Below are 21038 nucleotides of genomic sequence, written 5' to 3'. Positions count from 1 at the left end.
ACGGACGTGATCATGTTGTCAGCGGAGTCCGCTTCTGATTGGATAGATTTCTCGAACTGTCCAAATTCAAACCGCGGATTCGGAGCAGAGCGGAGCGAGGCGTCAGTACAGACGGAGGATTATAAATAGCGGGCGACGTGAGGCGAACCGGGCCGGGCAGGTAAGAGGCGGCAGTAAATTGGTGAGGAGTGGTGGGTGGCATGCTGGTGTGGTCAGTGGCAGAGCTGGCGGGATGGGCACTGTGACTGGCAAGGTGTTCTGTACGCCATTCTATAATATATTCCTGTGGTGGGCTCACATTGTTATTGGTGATAATACAATTGTATAGATGAGGGGTCTCCACACACAGGGCCAGTTTACTGTCCTTCAGGCTTTAGGGGGCTGGACTTTGGCAACAGGGAGTAAACTATGCCACATCAGTGGGAGGGATAGCCCCTATTGTCGGTGTCACTGGGGGGGGGGGGTAGTTCCCTCGTTGGTGTCACTGGGGGGGGGGGGTAGTTCCCTCGTTGGTGTCACTGGGGGGGGGGGTAGTTCCCTCGTTGGTGTCACTGGGGGGGGGGGTAGTTCCCTCGTTGGTGTCACTGGGGGGGGGGGGTAGTTCCCTCGTTGGTGTCACTGGGGGGGGGGTAGTTCCCTCGTTGGTGTCACTGGGGGGTTGGCGTTTCCCTCGTTGGCGTCACTGGGGGGTTGGCGTTTCCCTCGTTGGCGTCACTGGGGGGGGGGGTGGCGGTGGTTCCCTCGTTGGCGTCACGGGGGGGTGGCGGTTCCCTCGTTGGCGTCACTAAGGGGGGGTGGTTCCCTCGTTGGCGTCACTGGGGGGGTGTTCCCCCCCCCCCCCCCACCACTGTTGGTGTCACTGGGAGGGGGTGGTCCCCCATTGTCGGCATCACTTGGAGGGGGTTGTTCTCTCATTGTTGGCGTCACTGGGAGGGGGTGGTCCCCCCCCCACCACCATTGGTGTCACTGGGAGGGGGTGGTCCCCCCCCTACCACCGTTGGTGTCACTGGGAGGGGGTGGTTCCCCCCACCACCGTTGGCGTCTCTGGGAGGGGGTGGTCCCCTCGTTGGCGTCTCTGGGAGGGGGTGGTCCCCTCGTTGGCGTCTCTGGGAGGGGGTGGTCCCCTCGTTGGCGTCTCTGGGAGGGGGTGGTGCCCCAAGGGACAGGTAAAGGGTCAGTTTAGAGACCACTGGTGTATATGAATTGGTGTGATGTCTCCTCTTCCCTGGGGCAGCTTAACTGTTTGTTCACTTGAGCTGCTTTTCAGGATTTTGCACATTTTAGGCCTGAACTTTAACTAATCCTCCCCCCCCCCCCCCCCACAAACATTCTATATTTCTGAAAGCAGGGGCCCTAAAGATTAAAATGGGGTCATTCGGATGGTTTATCTATTATAGGATAATAATGCAAATGTGGAATTTCAGTACAAAGAAAAAGCTATTAACCACTTGCTGCCCATCCAAAGTACGTCTAGTGCGGATGGGCAGCACAGCCAGGGTCAGCAATGTGAATCTTTGATGCCTGGCACATGTGCACTGGCCTGCCGCTCTTGTAACAGTGGATTATGGTTCCTGCTACCTGGCCTTACTGAGAGGCCAGGGGATCATGTGATCACAATGTCAATGAAGTTATGAATGGATTTCATTCATAACAGCTGTGATTCCTGTACATTGGTGTTGTGATTGGCCCACAGCTATCACATGGTCCCTGAGCCTATCATGGCACCCTGTACCATGTGGTTAGCTGTGGCCAATCACAGCAAGTCAACCAAAAGCTCAGCTGGTATGAATGGAACCCATTCATGACAGTTGAAACTATTGCTGTTAGTGGTCATCCTTGTAGTTACAGTGAAAAAAAAATCCTTCATCACCCCTCCTGAGTAATACAGTGACATTGAACTACTCTGAGGGAAGTATGTAAAAGAAATAAAGTTAAAAGAAAGTTTCAAATATATATACATTTCAAAAATCCATACTGTCACCAGTCCGTGTCCCTGATCACTGCCACACCAGACATATGACCATGCTGTACTGCACTGCTGAACAAATTCTATTGAATTTCCTCATTTTCCAGAAAATTGACAAACTACAACTTCAAAAAAACTTGCCATATTTCTTACTAAATGCCTCAGACTGTGTACATTCCAAAAGGGGTTGTTTGTACTGGGGGGCATTTTAGGGCTTCAAGAAATTACTTTTCTGATCAATTTTCAAATAAATACCATAGTTTGTAGACTAAAACTTATCACACAGACAAAATAATATACACTGATTTTCGTTTTTTTTTTTTTACAAAAAAATGTAGCAGTGCGGCCCCAAACGTCCTCTTCTGGGGTCCCCTGCCAGTGCTGTCTGCTTCATTGGGGAGGGAAAGAATGTAATGCGGTCTGCTGTGCACTGCATTACATCCAGTGGAGTACAGAGCTGACATGCAGGACCCTGAATGTCTCAATAAAGAGAACCTGTCACCAAAATAACCTTTGTCCCCTATGTGATGAAGAAGAAAAGTTGAGTAAACATATATATGCATGTACAAATGTAAAAGCACACGCTAGGGCACCTACGCTGGAAGTCTGTGAAACACGTGGCATATTGCCATGCATGCCAGAGTAAGAATAATAATTCTAGTACCATACCTCCACTGTAACACTAAACGGATGACATAGAAGGGCTTTAAAAGCATCACCTATAGAAAATCTAGGGTACTAATGTTTGTCGCCATTTCACGAGCGCACGCACATTTTAAGGTTTGACATGTTGGATATCTATTTACTCGGTGCAACCTCATCCTTTATAAGTTACCAAAAAAAGGTAGTTTTTTGCTGTTTTTTGTCCTAGAGATTAAGTATTTTTTACTGAAATGTTGTGTTTCCTAGTCCTTTGTGGTAATATGTAACATAAATCGCAACTACTGCTTTTTTATTCTCTACGGTCTTTGCCTTTAGAAAGTCCTGTTTTGGGGTTTTTTTTTTTTTGTAATCTTCAGGCCAAAATAATGTTTTTTTTTTTTATGTGTACAAAAAACGCAAAAAAGCCCTGGAAGTAATAGGGGATAAGCCTCAGACTCACCTTTCCTGATGAGCACCCAATCGGTGCTCATTACATTGTGAGGTCTTCTTTACCCCCATCCCACTAGTCCCTGGGTATGGTGCTGGAGACAGGCAGGGAGGGGAGGAGATAAACTGTAGAATCTAAAAAATATTAGACATTAAAGGCCTTTTTTTTTCTTTCTCTGGACAAGTAGATTGGGACCCTGATTTAGTCCCTGGACAAGTAGTTTTTTTTTTTCAAAAATTTCCACACCACTGCTTTAATTATACTTTATTGGCTTGGAGCTTACAATCTAAGGGGGGGGGGACTGGTGGTAGAAATGGTAATAACTGGGGGATGGAACTGATAGGAGGAATAGAAGATTCTGTTATTGGCTCAAAGCGGGATAGGCTTCCCTGAAGAGAGAGGTTTTCAGAGATTGTCTAAAAGTGGGCAGAGTAGGCGATAATCGGGTAGATTGGGGTAGTGGTTTCCAGAGGATGGAAGAGGCTCTGGAGAAGTCCTGGAGACTAGCATGGGAAATGGAAATGAGTGGAGCTAGAGAGCAGGAAGTCGTGGGAGGAGCGGAGAGGACGGTTTGGGTGATATTTGGAAACAAGATCAGTGATGTAATTTGGGGCAGAGTTATAAATGGCTTTATATATTAATGTTTTGAATTTTATCCGTTGGGCAATGGGAAGCCAGTGGAGGGATTGGCAGAGAGGGGTGGCAGATATGGAAACGTTAGTAAGATGGATGAGTCTGTCAGCAGCATTCATGATAGACTGAAGAGGGGATAGCCTTCGATGAGGTAGGCCAATGAGGAGGGAGTTACAATAGTCAAGGCGAGAGATAACCAGGGAGTGAATAAGTTGCTTAGTGGTTTCTGAGGTTAGGAACGGGCGTATCTTGGAGATGTTGCGGAGGTGAAGTCTACAAGATTTGGACAGTGATTGGATTTGGGACTGAAAGGACAGATGGGAGTCCAGGATTACACCTAGTACACTGGCATGAGGGGAGGGACTGATTGTGTTATTGATCTTGGAGAAGTCAGGGGAGGGGGCACAGGCTGGAGGGAATAGTATGAGCTCAGTTTTGGAAAGACTGAGTTTGAGGAAGTGGAGTGACATCCATGCTGATATGTCACTTAGTAGGTTAGTAATGCGAGAGGAGACTGAAGGGGTGAGGTGAGGAGTAGAAAGATAGATTTGTGTGTCATCAGCATAGAGATGGTACTTAAAGCCATAGGAGTTTATCAAGTGACCAAGGGAGGAGGTGTAGATGAAGAGAAGGGGTCCAAGGACAGAACCTTGGGGGACCCCAACAGAGAAGGGGAGTGAAGAGGAGGAGGCAGCGTTATATGTAACACTGAAGGAGCACTGCGTTAGGTAGGAGGAGAACCAGGAGAGAGCAGAGTCTCGGAGGCCAAGAGAGTGGAGTCTTTTGAGGAGGAGGGGATGGTCAACAGTATCAAAAGCCGCAGAGAGGTCAAGTAGTAAGAGTACGGAGTAGTGGCCATTGGTTTTAGCAGTTAGTAGATCATTAGTGAGTTTTAGTAGGGCAGTTTCAGTGGAGTGTAGTGAGCGAAAGCCAGACTGTAAAGGGTCAAGAAGGTTGTTGTTGGTGAGGTGGGAGCTCAGGCGATTGTAGACTAAGCATTCTAAGAATTTAGAGATCAACGGCAGCAGGGAGATGGGTCTTAAGTTGTTCAGGTTGGTGGGGTCCAGGGAGGGCTTTTTAAGTATGGGAGTGATGTGTGCATGCTTTAGAGGGGAGGGGAAGGCACCATTAGAGAGGGAGAGATTGAAGATGTGAGGGAGCATAGGATGGAAGAAGATGGTGACAGTAGTAGTTGAGGGGACATGATCCAGGGGGCAGGTGGTGAGGTGGGCTCCTGAGAAAACCTTGGTGACCTCTTCGGTAGTGGCGAGGTTAAAAGAGGAAAGTGTTGAGGGAGATTTAGTATAAGGTATGCTAAGTGGGATGGATGTCTGTGCAGTGGCGATGCCCCTACGAATTGCATCAATCTTCATTTTGAAATTCTCTGCAATCTCATAAGCATTGAGTGAGGTACTGGGTGGAGGTGGAGAAAGTAGAGAAGAGATGACTGGATGAAAAGCTATTGATGAGAGTGACAAAGTAGGCTTGTTTGGCAGCATGGAGGGAGGAAGCGCATGTTAAAGCAGATTTATATAAGGTGAATGCTTGGTGAGATTTGGTTTTACGCCACAATCGCTCCAGTGCAAGACTGTCGCTTAAGATTTCTGGTGTCTTCAGTCTGCTACGGTTGTAATGGTCAGGGCCTGATACTTCGTGTAGTTAGAGGAGCACGTGCGTCTAATGTGAATGAAAGCAAACTGTTGTAGACAGCAGTGGTCAGGGAAGAGATTCTGTCAGAGGCAGTCAGTTGAAGAGTGGAAAAGAGAAGGGTTTAAGTTGTGAAGGTTTCTGCGGGTAATTGTTTGCTGCTTGGAGGGATAGGTGTTTGAAGACGAGGACACTGAAGGTGATGAGATTGTGATCAGAGAGAGAAAACTGTTTGTGAGGTTGTAGGGAGTGCAAAGATGGGAGAAAACAAGGTCTAGTGTATTCTCATCTTTTTCCTTAACACAATGGATACAATCCTCAACTCACTCTGATGGGGTTAGGTTGAAGAGTTGGGATGTAGCTGGGTTGTTCACATTAATGGGGATGTTAGTCTCCAAGAACGATAGTGGGTATTTCAGAGGAGAGAAAGTAGGGTAGCCAAGCAGAGAAGTCATCCAGAAAGCGGGACACCGGTCCAGGAGGCCAGTAGATCACTGCAATCCTCACAGAATTTGGAGAAAACAGCCAAATGCAGGGAGTCTCGAAAGAAGAGAAGGCTAGAGAGGGAGGGTTAAGGAGGACTTGGAAGGTGCTCTGTGGGGATAGAAGCAAACCAACTTCCCCTCCTTTCCTACCACTGGGTATGGGTGAGTCCAGAGAAGGCCTCCATAGGAAAGTGCTGTGGTAGAAGCAGAACCTGATGCTTGAAGTCAGGTTTCTGTAATTGCTAGTAGGTTAAGGGAGTGGGAGAGAAAGGTCATGGACAGAGGTGAGCTTATTACAGACAGAGCGGGCATTCCAGAGTGCACATGAAAAAGGGTTTGTTTTTTTGTGTTTTTTTTTAGGAACATAGGGATTGAGATTAATGCAGGCTATACATGGGTTGAATTTTGACCGCTTTTTCATCAAAAAATCAAAAACGTCATTCGCTCGGTAATCCGATAGTGCCATCAATTATTTCAAAAATTGGCTGACCGAGTCATAAAGTTCATCCCATATAACAAGCGAAACTTCTGTTCCTTCCAGGTCACGGCACATGCGCATATTCTTTTCAGAAAAATGATCGTACGATTTGACCATCGAGTCGAAAATTGAAACATGCCCTTTCACCGGAAAGGGGAGGAACCACAAAAATCAGCCATTGACCCACTAACAGAGTGAAAATTGGCTGATTATTCTTAGGTCTGATTTTCAGATGAAAAATCGGTTGAATTTCAACTCATGTATGGTCTGCATAAGTTGAGTGTATTGCGGCTATTCCCAGAGGAAGGAGGGTGCCTGGTGTGGGGGTGAGATACTGGAAGACCAGGGTTTGGGGAGATATCCTCAGGGGTTAGGAGGGTGAGGAAAGTAAGGTGGAAGTGGGATGTATATGAGTGTACATGCCTTCCTGTCCTGGTGTTTGGGTCAGCAGGTGAGTAAAGTATTAGAAGGAGGTGAGAGCAGTAGTAGGGAGATGGTAGCCGTGAGGGTGAGATGTATAAGCTTTGGGGTGGATCAGAGGGGTAAAGAAAGGTGATTTTGAGAGTAGGAGATAGTAATATGAAAAGGAGGAGTAGAAGGGCTGGTCTAAATTTATAGGGAGATGATCAAATGAGCAACTCATCTCCGCCCCGGTTAGGAACTGATAAGGATCACATGAATTGGAGGGGGTTAGTCAAAACCAGACCCAGGCCAAAGTCATAAAAGATTGATTTTCTGCTCACTACACAGCCTATAGTACCTAGTAATCTCAGGATCAAGCAAGAGAGAGGGGCTATGCTCTACATAGAGTTGTACTATGGTGAAAGATTCTAAGGGAAAGTTGCATCACTCCAAAAAAAAAAAATAATTATAATTTGGAGGAGGCTGAGCAATAGTCGGCCATCTGTTCACTGTTTGAAATGATTCGGACCCTCACATGTGGTAAGAGCACCTTTCTCCTACAGACAACAAAGGGCAAGGATGGATGCCTAAACCTGGGCTTATTCCATTTAAGGTCAAATTTGTTCACCAACAGCCCTGGCAGTCCAAGTCCCCTAAGCCTTTCTTTGCATGAAGATTTCCCCCACTGCAGAATCTAAAGATGGGTCAGGGGAGTGTTGGGTTGGGAATTCCTTGTGTATTCAGCGCAGTTTGCTGTTGCTTCCCTGCACCAGGGGAATCTTCTGGCTTTGACAAACCTCAAGGCTGCTTGTCTTCATGTTCCCATTTTCTGCAGCCACCAGTGCTTCCTTCGGTTCATGTTGTGCTGGTGTATTGTTACAATGGATGCCAGTCTTTCCGGATGAGGGGCAGTGCTAGGTCAGTGGACCAAAGAGGAATCCGGTCCACCAATAGATTTAATTGATTTCCTGAAGCTTCAAGTGACTTGGCTGTCATGAATTTCCTTGGGGCTTCCCCTTGGGTTTTGCCATTTGGAAGAAGTTACAGGAAGTGGCAAAAAGCGTCAGAGCTGGGCTACCACGCAACACGGACGGAGTCCATACACAAGGACTTGGTGACATTTACATCTTTTTAAAGCGATGCACTACTGTTTAAGTGCACTAGACTTGTGTGTATTTTATTGGTTTAATAAATATATAGTGGTTTTAAATGGTAAAACCCTATGTACAGTTTCTTCATTTCTGAGCTAAACACTCAAGGGATCTTAGTGGGGCGATCAGATGCTTTGACAGAATCCAACACAAGCATAGAAGGAAGGAGGAAGAATAGTTTTGATAACCAAATAGACCCCTTAAAGGGGAAGGTGCATGGTGACCTACATATAGGTCATAAATGAAGGTGAGAGCGGTGATTGACAGGTGGTGGGAATCACTGAAGATTTTGTCACTTTAATTTTTCACAAGGATTGGAAAAGTGGTTTGGAGACTTCATTTGGACTGTGGGGACGTCACTGAACATGGTTTTTCACATGGGACATTTTATTGTTTGGATCAATTTTTATTTTTATGTATATTATTATTATTATACAGGATTTATATAGCGCCAACAGTTAGCTCAGTGCTTTACAATATAACAGGAGACAATACAGCAACAATACAGTTCAATACAAGAGGGTTAGGAGGGCCCTGCTCCTTGGAGCTCACAATTGATGTGATATGGAATATAAAATTTTATATTAAGACAGCCCTCATTGACTAACATTAGATTTCAAATGTCATGCGACTTGGAGTCTCAAGTTGGATCCCAAGTCCCTGGCAGTGTGAACCAAGCCTAGGAGCCCATTCACACTTGTGCAACTTGTCATACGACTTTGGGGTCCAAAGTCACATGACAAGTTGCACTGCAGTGAGTACCCTTCATATTTGTGGGACTTCAAATTGCAGTGACCTGAAAGTAGTTCCTGCACTACTTTGGTCTGACTTGAGGGCTATAGACTTCAATGTAAACCCTCCAAAGTTGCATGAAAGTCGCATCTGAATGATATACATACAACTTGTGTGTGACTTTGTACAACACAAACCTTCATCCTTGGTCAAAGCCAAAGTTGCATTAAAGACGTATCAAGTCTCAATGAACAAGCATGATTTTGAAGTTGCACAAGTGTGAATGGAACCTTAATGGTGAATGCAGTATTTTAGTTCAGCTTTAAATGTGCAAAATATAAAAGCTATAAATCATAAGTCCTACGCATAGCACAAAATATTTTTCCCTGCTACTGAATCGGTAGAATGGTAAAAATTGTGTCTTGTGCAGCTTTGTAATCAATGTGTTAATGTGATCCATTAACAAAATATTTGTAATATAGGCAATGTTTTATGGCTGATCACCCTTTTACTATGTGGTATATTATTATTATTTTTTTTTTTTTTTGGACTGGTCTTTGGGAATACAGGATCTTTTTACACTAACTTGTATATTCCACACTGTTCAGCCTCCTGGTTCTTTTCCAGTGTGTTGTCACTAGTCTGAAGGATACCTAATGCTGGCTTGGGTAGGGCATCAGGCAATTGCAGTGCCTCCAATGCATGTGAATCCTTTTGGAGCCATTTTATTTGCCGAAAAGAGCATTTTTGAGTAACTCCTCAGCTATTGTATTTAAATAGCTGAGCAGCTGGAACCCCTATTGTAGGATATTGAGTGATAATTCTTTGTGACAAGGTTGGGTCCTGTTGGATGACTGGCAGTGTAAGGTTGGGCACAAAGTGTGGGATGTACTGTAGGTTCCTGTGATAATTGGCATAGTTGGTGGCTGGCAGTGGTTATGGTTATCTTTATGTTGGGATGACATATCCCTGGTATCATCCTGAGGACAGGAAATCACCAGGCCACTCAGATTGGGATTGAATTCCTGAGAGAAGTCTGTGCTAAATTTAAATTTGAGATTGATTTTGGTGCTTTCCTTGAGAATATGCTTGCAACCTCTGCTTCACAAGTCATATGTAAGGGACCACGTCAACAATCCTGATAACAGAAGAACTTTATTCCCGAGAACATGCTGCCTTTGTCTTGTTTCATGTCTGGCCGTAAACATCTAGAGGTGACATAGAGGAGACTTAACTTCCAGCTAGGCCCAAATATCTTCTCTTCTATAGAGAAGTGGGCAGCCTCACTGGCAATTTGATATCCAGACTTCTAAAGTTTTGCCTATAGGGCAGGTTTTCTATGGAAAATTCTAGCCCTGCAAATAGACACACATGTTTGACACCCCGAGAAAATCCAAAAGTTTTATGTGCGTTCACTATACAGCCCATCCTTGTGTTTTTACGCAGGAATTTCCTGCCAGGAATCTGATTTGGATCATCAGAACGGTGTGCAAGTACCTTCTTTCTTTCTTTCCTTCTTTCTTTCCTTCTTTCTTTCCTTCTTTCTTTCCTTCTTTCTTTCCTTCTTTCTTTCCTTCTTTCTTTCCTTCTTTCTTTCCTTCTTTCTTTCCTTCTTTCTTTCCTTCTTTCTTTCCTTCTTTCTTTCCTTTTCTTCTTTTCTTCTTTTCTTCTTTCCTTCTTTCCTTCTTTCCTTCTTTCCTTCTTTTCTCCTTTTCTCCTTTTCTCCTTTTCTCCTTTTCTCCTTTTCTCCTTTTCTCCTTTTCTCCTTTTCTCCTTTTCTCCTTTTCTCCTTTTCTCCTTTTCTCCTTTTCTCCTTTTCTCCTTTTCTCCTTTTCTCCTTTTCTCCTTTTCTCCTTTTCTCCTTTTCTCCTTTCCTTCTTTTCTTCTTTCCTTCTTTCTTTCCTTTTCTTCTTTTCTTCTTTCTTTTCTTCTTTCCTTCCTTCTTTTCTTCTTTCCTTTTCTTCTTTCTTTCTTTTCTCCTTTCCTTCCTTTTCTCCTTTCCTTTCTTTTCTCCTTTCTTTTCTCCTTTCTTTTCTTCTTTCTTTTCTTCTTTCCTTTTCTTTCCTTTTCTTCTTTCTTTCTTCTTTCTTTCTTTCTTTTCTTCTTTCCTTCCTTCTTTTCTTCTTTCCTTCCTTCTTTTCTTCTTTCCTTCCTTCTTTTCTCTTCTTTCCTTCCTTCTTTTCTTCTTTCCTTCCTTCTTTTCTTCTTTCCTTTTCTTCTTTTCTCTTCTTTCCTTCCTTCTTTTCTTCTTTCCTTTTCTTCTTTTCTCTTCTTTCCTTCCTTCTTTTCTCTTCTTTCCTTCCTTCTTTTCTCTTCTTTTCTTCCTTCTTTTCTCTTCTTTCCTTCCTTCTTTTCTCTTCTTTTCTTCCTTCTTTTCTCTTCTTTCCTTCCTTCTTTTCTCTTCTTTCCTTCCTTCTTTTCTCTTCTTTCCTTCCTTCTTTTCTCTTCTTTTCTTCCTTCTTTTCTCTTCTTTCCTTCCTTCTTTTCTCTTCTTTCCTTCCTTCTTTTCTCTTCTTTCCTTCCTTCTTTTCTCTTCTTTCCTTCCTTCTTTTCTTCCTTCTTTTCTCTTCTTTCCTTCCTTCTTTTCTCTTCTTTCCTTCCTTCTTTTCTCTTCTTTCCTTCCTTCTTTTCTCTTCTTTCCTTCCTTCTTTTCTCTTCTTTCCTTCCTTCTTTTCTCTTCTTTCCTTCCTTCTTTTCTCTTCTTTCCTTCCTTCTTTTCTCTTCTTTTTCTTTTCTTTTTCTCTTCTTTTTCTCTTCTTTTTCTCTTCTTTTTCTCTTCTTTTTCTTTTCTTTTTCTCTTCTTTTTCTTTTCTTTTTCTCTTCTTTTTCTTTTCTTTTTCTCTTCTTTTTCTCTTCTTTTTCTCTTCTTCTTTTCTTTTCTCTTCTTCTTTTCTTTTCTCTTCTTCTTTTCTTTTCTCTTCTTCTTTTCTTTTCTCTTCTTCTTTTCTTCTTTCTTCTTTCTTCTTTCTTCTTTTTTTTCTTTTCTCTTCTTTCTTCTTTCTTTTTTTTTTTCTTCTTTCTTTTTTTTTTTCTTCTTTCTTCTTTTCTTTTCTTCTTTTTTTTTTTTTTTTTCTTCTTTCTTCTTTTCTTTTCTTCTTTTTTTTTTTTTCTTCTTTCTTCTTTTCTTTTCTTCTTTTTTTTTTTTTTTTCTTCTTTCTTCTTTTCTTTTCTTCTTTTTTTTTTTTTTTTCTTCTTTCTTCTTTTCTTTTCTTCTTTTTTTTTTTTTTTTCTTCTTTCTTCTTTTCTTTTCTTCTTTTTTTTTTTTTTTTTTCTTCTTTCTTCTTTTCTTTTCTTCTTTTTTTTTTTTTTTTTCTTCTTTCTTCTTTTCTTTTCTTCTTTTTTTTTTTCTTTCTTCTTTAAAAAGTGGTAGTAAGCACTTCTTTAATAACTTTACCTACAGGCAAGCTTATAATAAAGCTTACCTGTAGGTGAAATTAATATCTGCTAAACACAGTTTAGGAGATATTGGCCCTTTTTAATAGCCGGTGCATGCACTATGAAGGAACGGCGTATACGTGTCGTTCCTTCAGAGCACTGTCTTGGCCTGGGAATCCTGCTCGGCCAGTCAGCCAGCCAGAGCCTGCATACCCGGAAGGAGGACCAGTTGAGGATAGAAGACCTGGGGAGCCGTGACGACGCTCTGCTGGAGGGCTTTGTTTCAAGGCAAGTCCTTCATAATGTGCTAGTATGCAATGCAGAATAGCACATTATGCCTTTACCTTGCAGGGGTTTGCTTTGCTTTTCTTTTCTGGATGTGGTTTACTACCTCTTTAAGCTGGCCATCGATGGATAGTGTTTTTTTTTGATCAGCCACACAATTGAGTTGGATTGGGGAATCCTCTCTGAGTTATTGTGTTCTGACAGTAGGGATTCCCTGACCGTCAGAATACACTGATCAGTGTGGCAGCCCTGATCGAAGCAAAATTTTCCAACAAGCCTGTTCAAGAGCAGTTGGTCTTTAGATCGACTGCTATCGAACAGGAATGGCCATAGATGGATCAAAATTCCTCCGATCCCTGACGAACCAACCAAATTTCAATCCATCTGTAGCCAGTTTTAAGCTGGGTATACGCAGACTGAAAATTGGCCAATGGCTGCAAGCACTGATTGGTGTGTTCTGGTGGTAAGGGGATGGGGGGTGTCCCCCAGTCAGAGCACAATGGCATAGCGGGGGGAAGGGAACTGTACTAACATAGCTCGTGTTGCTACAGCGATCTGTCGGGGTTTTTTTTTCTTTTTTCGTTCAGCCCGTTGGGTTGAATGAAAAACTGACTCCAGGCAGCCCTTTTTTTTTTTAAAGTTTTTTGTAAAGGTGATTTCACTTTTAAAAGTGAAGTATAGGATTTTGGTAAATACATTAATATCTTCCTAGGTGGATCAAAATGATGCTGCATCTGCCCTCCGCCACTTTGAAGTCTGAGAACAGAGTGCTCAAAGATTACTGATCGCTCAGTTCTCAGTCTTCAGTGAGCAGAGAGCTGGTAACTTTCAGTCACCGACTCTTTGCTCTGGTGCTCCAGTGCTCACTAGATCACCAGGCTGTGGAGGGGACAAGAGGCTGGAAGCGGCTGGCTCAGGTTCTGTGGCACTCTGAGAGGCAATGCCAGTCAGGCATCTGAGTGGATCCTGACAATAACCACTTGACCACCGTGCTATAGCCAAATGAAGGCTACAGTGCGGTCATCTAATTCTGGGAGGGTGTCGTATGACATTTTCCCAGAATGTGTCCCCAGCAATCTCTGTGATCTCAGTGTCCTTTGGACACAGCTAATCACATGACATGGTAAAAGGCCCAATCACAGCGCCATTTTACCACCCGATCAGCTGTGTCCAATGACACAGCGGACCATAATGTAAATACAGTTGCTGGTTATCGGCTGCACTTTCCTTCACCCTGTGACAGCATGAGGACAGCGGATAATCGGCAACTGTACATGGACATCAGTGCTGCCAGTCATTGTCCATCAGTGCCGCCTCATCAGTACCCATCAGTGAAGGAAAAAAATGACCTGTTTGCAAAATTCATTAACAAACTAAGAACGTTTGTTTAGTAAAAAATAAACCCAGAGCTGATTAAATATCACCAAATGAAAGCTCTAGATGTCTCAAGAAAAGATCAAAATTTCATTTGGGTACAGTGTTGCATGATCGCACAATAGTCATTCAAAAGTGCGACAGCACTGAAAGCTGAAGATTGGCCTGGGCAGGAAGGGGGTGAAAGTGCTGGTAGGCAAGTGGTTAAAGTCAGGATTCCACCAGAGCTTGAACCAGCTGAGTGATGTCAGCGGACTTCAGCCCTCAGCTGAATCTGGATCACAGGAGTGCAAAACGAAGTGCGCTCCGGTCACCCATAGGAGAAGTGTGGCCTAAAACGCTTTGGCCCTACTTCTCTCCTAACAAAACTGGGCTTAGTGGTTAGCACGTTTGCCTTGCAGTAAATGGGCCATGGGTTTGATTCCCAACCATGGTGCCTCCTGCCTGGAGTTTGCATGTTCTCCCTGTGCTTGCATGGGTTTCCTCCCACACTCCAAAGACATGCTGGTAGGTGAATTGGCTCCTGTCTAAATTGGCCCTAGTATGTGTATGTATGAATGTGAGTTAGGGACCTTAGATTGTACACCCCTTGAGGGTTAGGAACTGATGGGAATGTACAAAATATATCAGGGTGGATTTGATTTAAATCACTAGTCAGTAAGGCTTGATTTAAATCCTAGTTTTCTACATAAAGACTAATTCTTGCTGGTATAACTTTAAAATGCAAGTAAATGAAGATTTTTAGAATAACAACTTTTTTCATATTAGTTTTTTATCCCCAGTTTAATAGGTTAATCATTCATATTTGGACAACTTTTCTGTTGTACTTAGGAAGGCGAAAAATAATCATTCCCTTCATAACAATAAATAACAATTTAAATAGATTTATTCAACTGAAACAATAATATTCCAGCATATGTGATTTGCTTAAACATCCATGTTTGTTAACTAATTTGGCTAAACAAAATATATATATTTTAAGAAACTTAGACTGTCAGCCCCTCCCTCCTCGCACTGTCAGCCCCTCCCTCCTCGCACTGTCAGCCCCTCCCTCCTCGCACTGTCAGCCCCTCCCTCCTCGCACTGTCAGCCCCTCCCTCCTCGCACTGTCAGCCCCTCCCTCCTCGCACTGTCAGCCCCTTCCTCCTCCTCACACTTAGTTTCACTTTCTTCTTGTGCAGATCTATTCCACTCCAAACAATCAGAAAAATATTGTTTCTATTCTATTCACTGAACTTCTTGCACCTTGGCAGTGAAGGGGTTGATTCTGTATTCATAGGTTTGTAGAAGTTAGGATTAAGGTCTTTTTCTTAACTCTGTTCATGTTATAACATTTTTGCTGTGAAGAAGAGGCATGTGATCTCCGCTGAGTCAAATTCAGTTTTGAGAACTGCAAAAGTAAACCGACATCTGTGATAATATCTTGTAGGCAGAGAAACTGCCCAATAATCTTACAAAAACCTCTGGAAGAGCATGACATTGTGAATGGATTCATGGAATTTATTTACCAAAAAAATTAAACTTATACAGCCTTATTCTACATAATTAAAAAACTAATCTTTATTTCATGATGGAATAACCTTTGGATGGTAATATATTTTCCTCAAAAAGCATTTTATTTAAAAAAATCCGATTTAAATAAAACAAATCCGTTTTTTTTTTTTTTTTTTTTTTATATTTATTATTTATTTATTTTTTAATCGATTTTTATCCACCCTGATATATATGTGTAAAGCACTGCGTAACATTGACAGCGCTATAGAAGTACCTGAAATAAATAACCAAAAGCCTGTGCTCAGCTCAGAAAACTTCATTCGCTTCAAGAAAAGTGAATGAAGTCAATGGCTGCTTATACTGTATACTCTCCTAGATTGTAAGCTCCAAGGAGCAGGGCCCTCCTATCCCTCTTGTATTGAACTGTATTGTTGCTGTATTGTCTCCTGTTATATTGTAAAGCTCTGAGCAAACTGTTGGCGCTATATAAATCCTGTATAATAATAATGGTATTAAAAAAAAAAGTGGAGCATTTAATCCTACTGGGACACCCAATTGAGATACCAGCCTGACGTCACCTTTAAGATGAACTTGTGCTTTACCTACCTTTTTAGAATGGCATCTGAAATCTGCTTTTTGAAGTGTAACCAACCCCCCCCCAGATTTGTTATGTTTTATTACACCTCTACCCTGTAACATGCATACACGTTTGACTATCCTCGCTGTGTAGTGACCCTCCCCGCTGGCTGTGTTTTGGTCACTTCTTTGTGTGGTTTTATAGCTGGCTTCCACCACCCAGAATCATGCTGGTGTGTCATTCTTTTCCACTCTAGAATGAATCTGCAAGCTGTAAATGATGAAAATCTCCCAATCGACATAACATCTGAGTCGTGTGACTTCCTGTTTACCCCTCCTCAGCCTACCGGCAGACCCTCCATCCTGCGTCCTTCACAGAAAGATAATCTTCCTCCCAAAAGCACCAGCAAGAGCATGAAGGTACTTTCTGTATGTGACGTCTATTCTTTGACACGCCATGATTTCAGGGCTGTAACTGTAGGCGTGTAGCACAAACTTTTCTTGGAGTGAATGAAGTTTTCTGAGCTGGGAGAGGTCGGCTCTCAGCCCAGGAAACCGTTAGTCACACATGTGCTGTTGGTAGTCAATGCATCATTCTGCCTTCCAGGTCACTTTCCAGACTCCAATGCGGGACCCTCAGACTCACAGGATTGTAAGCCCCACTCCAGGCTCAAAACCTGAGAATCTCTTCTTGCTGGAGGACTGTACACAGGCGCTGGAGCAGCTTCATCTGTCTGCAGCTGTTACTTCTAGGTAAACGTCTGGAAATGTCATTGTTCTGCTGTCATCAAAAGCTCTTCATCAAAAGCTCTTCCAATATTCCTCAAAGTCTCTTGGTATTTGATCAGCCATAGGTATCCAGGAGATTCCCGCTATTGTGGAGCTACAAACTAACCTGTCAGCTAAACTACTGAGACTTGTAGTTCTACAGCAGGTTGTCATTGGCTGTATTGTAATGTATTTTATGTATGTGTTACTTGGATTAAAATGTTTTATTTGAAGACAAGAAATCATGTGGGTGGGCTTAACGTGGACAGGTCAGACATCTGAACTACTTTTTTTTTTTTAGTTTTTGCAGACATGTGTCATAAGGCCATTTTAGGCCTGAATAGCTACAAACTCCCCCCCCCAACCCCTGAAAACTGTGTGAAATATATATATATTAGTGTGATTATAGTGATAAACCACAATTTTTTATATATATATATATTTTTTTTTATTATTATAAAATTAAGGTTTATAATGTGTACCTGGTATGTTGGGCCATAAAATTGCGCATGCCTTGAAACCGTCATAATTCAATAATTGCCCATAAAAGTCACCTTTTGAAGGTTAATCATGATTAAGGCTCAGTTCACACTAGCTTTGTCAGCAGGTGTCTGACAAGCGTTTGCGGAAGCGTCTTTAACGCTTCTCAAACGCCTATGAAAATTCTGCACATGGGCTTTTCACACTGAAGCGTTAACGTTGTGTCACAGCAAAACTAACTTCTCATGTCAAGTCAGGAGTTTAAGCCTCCCATTCAAGTCTATGGTGCCACTCAAATGCCTGGCAGGCGGTTGCAAGGTGTTTGCAGAGCGATATTACCATTTAACTTTGTTATAGGCGTTTGTGGTGCAGGTTTAACACTTGGTAAACACCTCAAAACTGAGCATAGGGCATTTGGGGAGTGTTTGAGGAGTGTTAAAACCGCTTCCCAAACGCCTGTCAAATGCTATAGGGGCGTTTGGCAGGCAGTAAAAATAAAGTCACGTGTGAACGAACCCTAATGACTTTAGAATTTTATTCCTCACTTTGTTTTTTTGTGATGTGTAGCGCAGTTGTTTGTTATGTAGATGTCCCTGCCCATCACTTGCTTTACCAATGTAAACAGTCCCAACTGTTGTTTAAAATCCTGGTCTACCAGCCACTATTAAAACAGCGCTGGCAGACAAGTGGTTAAATGTTGTAAAGTCCTGTTCCCTTATTGGCCAGGAAGGTGTCGCTCTGTTAGGAATAGGCACAACCATCCTGACGTTTGCAGCCATGCCTCTCCCCTGCTGGAGGACAATCTTCTTGGCCATTGAGTTGTCAGAAGCCAATCTCTGGGTAACAGTGAGATTGCCCTCGGTTGTGAACAAATGTCATGAATACCTTGATGTCTGCTCTTTTGTAGGGTCTTTTCAGAGGTAAAAATACCTGACCAATTCACTTGAACAATAAGATTATCTTCCTGCCTGCAGTTATACTCTTGAGGATTATGAACAGGAGTCGGCTATGCATGACTGGCTGCTTAAAATGACGTAATGGTTATTCCAGATCCCATTTTGCCTGACATAATGTTGACACGTCACCCTTTTGTAAACGTCTGCATTTTTTTTCTATGTTGTGGATTGTAGAAGGTGGCTAAACACCGTATTGGAAAGAATACCTCCTGCAGTAGTGGTGTTTGATCAAGGACACCCGTTCCACCCCCACCTTTTGATAGGATAATGGAGGAGCAATAGGCTTGCATTGTTGGTGTGAGGTCTGTTTGTTTTTATTTTTTTCTTCTCCCTCTCTGGGCTAGCAGTCTCCTGTTGGTGCCAAATGTGTGGTGCCAAATGTGTGGTGCTGAGACTTGTTCCATCTGCAGAATGCTCAGTAAACTGGTCACTCTTGATAACGTGCTTGGCACATCTATTCATAAAAAGCTTTTCTTTCTAACAAATGCAAGGTGCCCTGTATTTAGGGAAAAGGTAGGCTGAGGTTCATTCACACCTCCCAATAGGAGTGCCTTGCATTTGTTAAAAAGATTGCAAAGCTTTGAGGTGCCAAGCAAGTGACCAACAGTTCTCCATGCGCTGAGTATACTGCAGCCAAAGGTAAGCTCCGTGCAGGAGGTCCGGTGCTGATAGATCTGGGCAAAAGCAAGATGTGTAACAAATCTGCAGCAGTCAGAGAAGGGCACGTTAGAGAGTGCGTGTGTATAATTAATATTATGTGTGTGTGTGTATATGTATGTGTACATATTTATATTTTCAATACTACTTCTGCTTTAATTGGCCAACATTACTTTTATTTGCTTTAAGTTCAGCTAAAGTACTGAGGGAAGTTTGACACATGGTATCACAGCATAGGGTTTAAACAATGGGTGGGTGAAAAAACCATACAGTAATTCAAGGTTCTGCAGTTGGAAGTAGACTTAGCTGGTGAGGTCAAATTATAGGTTTAGGAAGTATAAAATAGATGAGACATCTGGTGTGGGGGCTGTTGTGGGATTGACAAATGCAGACTATTGAATTTCATAAAGAATATAACTGCAAGGGGAACTTTTTTTTTTTTTGTTACCAACAGTCTAAAATCAAATCCAGATAAAGCAAGGAGAATTGCAATTTCTCTTTAAAATGGTAAGAACTGAATGTCTCATCACTGGATAGGAAATCCTCAGTAGATAGAGAAAAGAATCCCTCCCCCCCCCCCCCCCCCAAGAAAAAAAAATTACATTAACTTTTTAAAATAACATTTTGTTGCTTTGCAGCTTGCAGTAAAGACAGTTTTTATTTTATTCAGCTGTATTTAGTGCAACTTTTAACATCCGAGTGAAAGATGTAACACCAAAGTGTCACAAAAAAGTAACAAAATTCAAAAGCAGAATCACTGAATTGGAAAAGGGGGTCACCCACTCCTAACAATGACTTGTAGCTAATCACCTTGTCAATGGCACAGAAAGCCATTTGACTTTAACCACTAGCCTACAGGGCACTTATACCCCCTTCCTGCCCAGGCCAATTTCCAGCTTTCAGCGCTGTCACACTTGAATGACAATTGTGCGGTCATGCAACACTGTACCCATATGAAATTTTTATCATTTTTTTGAGACAGAGCTTTCTTTTGGTGGTATTTAATCACCTCTGGGATTTTTATTTTTTCTTAAACCAAAAACCACTGAAAATTTTGAAAAAAAAAATGTTTTTTCATAGTTTTTGTTATACAATTTTGTAAATAAGTGATTTTTTTCCTTCACTGATGTGCGCTAATGAGGCTGCAGTGATGGCCACTGATAGGCTGCACTGATGAGGAGGCACTCGTAGGTTGCACTTATGGGCATTGACAGGCATCACTGATGGGCACTGAGAGGCAGCACTGATACATGACACTGACAGATGGCACTGACTGGCAGCATTGATAGGTGGCACTGACTGGCAGTGATGGGTGACATTGAAAGGCAGCTCAGATGGGCACTGATATGTGTCATTGATGTGCACTGGTAGGCACTGATATTTGGCACTGATGAGCACTTACTGCTGGCACTGATGGACACTGACAGGTGGCACTTCTGGGGCCACACTGATCATCAGGGCTCACTGATCATCAGTGCCCTGATGATCAGTGTACATGTCCCCTCTGCGGAAAGCTGATTACCGGCTCTCCTCACCTCTCGAGCTGTCAGTGTGACAGCTCGAGAGGAGAGAAATGCCGATAACCGGCATTTCCATGTTTACCTGTGATGAGCTGTGATTGGACACAGCTGATCACATGACTGAGCCAACATCTTCGGCTCTTTCCGTGATCGCTGTGTCCGAGGGACACAGCGCACTGGCGATTGCCGTGCTGCGCGCTCCCTGAGCCGCGCATGCGCGGTGAGAATGGAAGGATGTCACATGACGTCCTATCAGAAGGAGAACCATCTTGTGCCCATCATTGTACTATATGGCGAGCGGAAGGTGGCTAAACTGTCATCCGCTGTGGTCATTTTGATTAGCTTAGTATAAAAAGAGCTTTGCTGGAGCATTTCAGTCCCTGGTAGTGCAACTGATGCAAACTATAAACTATAGGTGGCAAGGCAATGTCAAAAGAGCTTTGGGATAAAGTTGTTGACAGGCACAAGTCAGGAGATTGATAACAAATAATTTCAAAGGCTTTATCAATGCCTAGAATCTCAGTGAAGTCTTAGTAAGAGGAAGGTATTTGATACAACACAGACCCTCCCTGGATCAGGACGTCGCTCCAAACTGGATGAGAGCCCTGAGGGATCTGGTCAGATCAAGAGGCCTACAGCAACTCTGAAGCAGTTGCAGGAATTTGACAGAGTGGTCATTGTAGGCATGTGACCACAATATCACAAAGTCTCCAAAAAATGTGGCTTGTGTGGGAGGGTTGCAAGAAAAAAGCCACTCCAAGAAAAGCCACATGCATTCAAGACTGAGCTTTACCAAAACACAAGTTGAAGACTCAGGCCCAATGTAAAAAGGTGTTCTGGTCAGATGAGACTAAAATTGAATGATTTGGCCTCAACACTAAATGTGTCTGGAGGATATCCAGTATAGCTCACCATCCAAACAACAATATTCCCACAGTAAAGCATGGAGGTGGTAATGTCCTGTTATGG

The 21038-nt window shown here is 42.8% G+C and overlaps 1 protein-coding gene across 2 annotated transcripts in view; it reads left to right on the top strand.

Moving 5' to 3' along the window:
• The first annotated feature begins 30 nt into the window (after positions 1-30).
• The window catches only part of TACC3 (transforming acidic coiled-coil containing protein 3), a 53765-nt gene continuing 32757 nt past the window's right edge, over positions 31-21038 (top strand). For both annotated transcript variants that reach the window (XM_089692271.1, XM_089692270.1), the window contains exons 1-3: positions 31-160; positions 15946-16108; positions 16296-16441. In XM_089692271.1, coding sequence (XP_089548397.1) covers positions 15947-16108; positions 16296-16441 — 308 coding nt within the window. In that variant the 5' untranslated portion in view covers positions 31-160; position 15946. The remainder of the gene's footprint in view (positions 161-15945; positions 16109-16295; positions 16442-21038) is intronic.

The sequence above is a fragment of the Staurois parvus genome, unplaced genomic scaffold (assembly GCF_062004578.1).
Source record: "Staurois parvus isolate SC_StPar_1 unplaced genomic scaffold, SC_StPar_1.0 ptg000581l, whole genome shotgun sequence".
NCBI classification, from domain to species: domain Eukaryota; kingdom Metazoa; phylum Chordata; class Amphibia; order Anura; family Ranidae; genus Staurois; species Staurois parvus.
The sequence above is the reverse complement of the archived record's forward strand: the minus strand, read 5'-3'. Positions and strand labels throughout refer to the sequence as shown.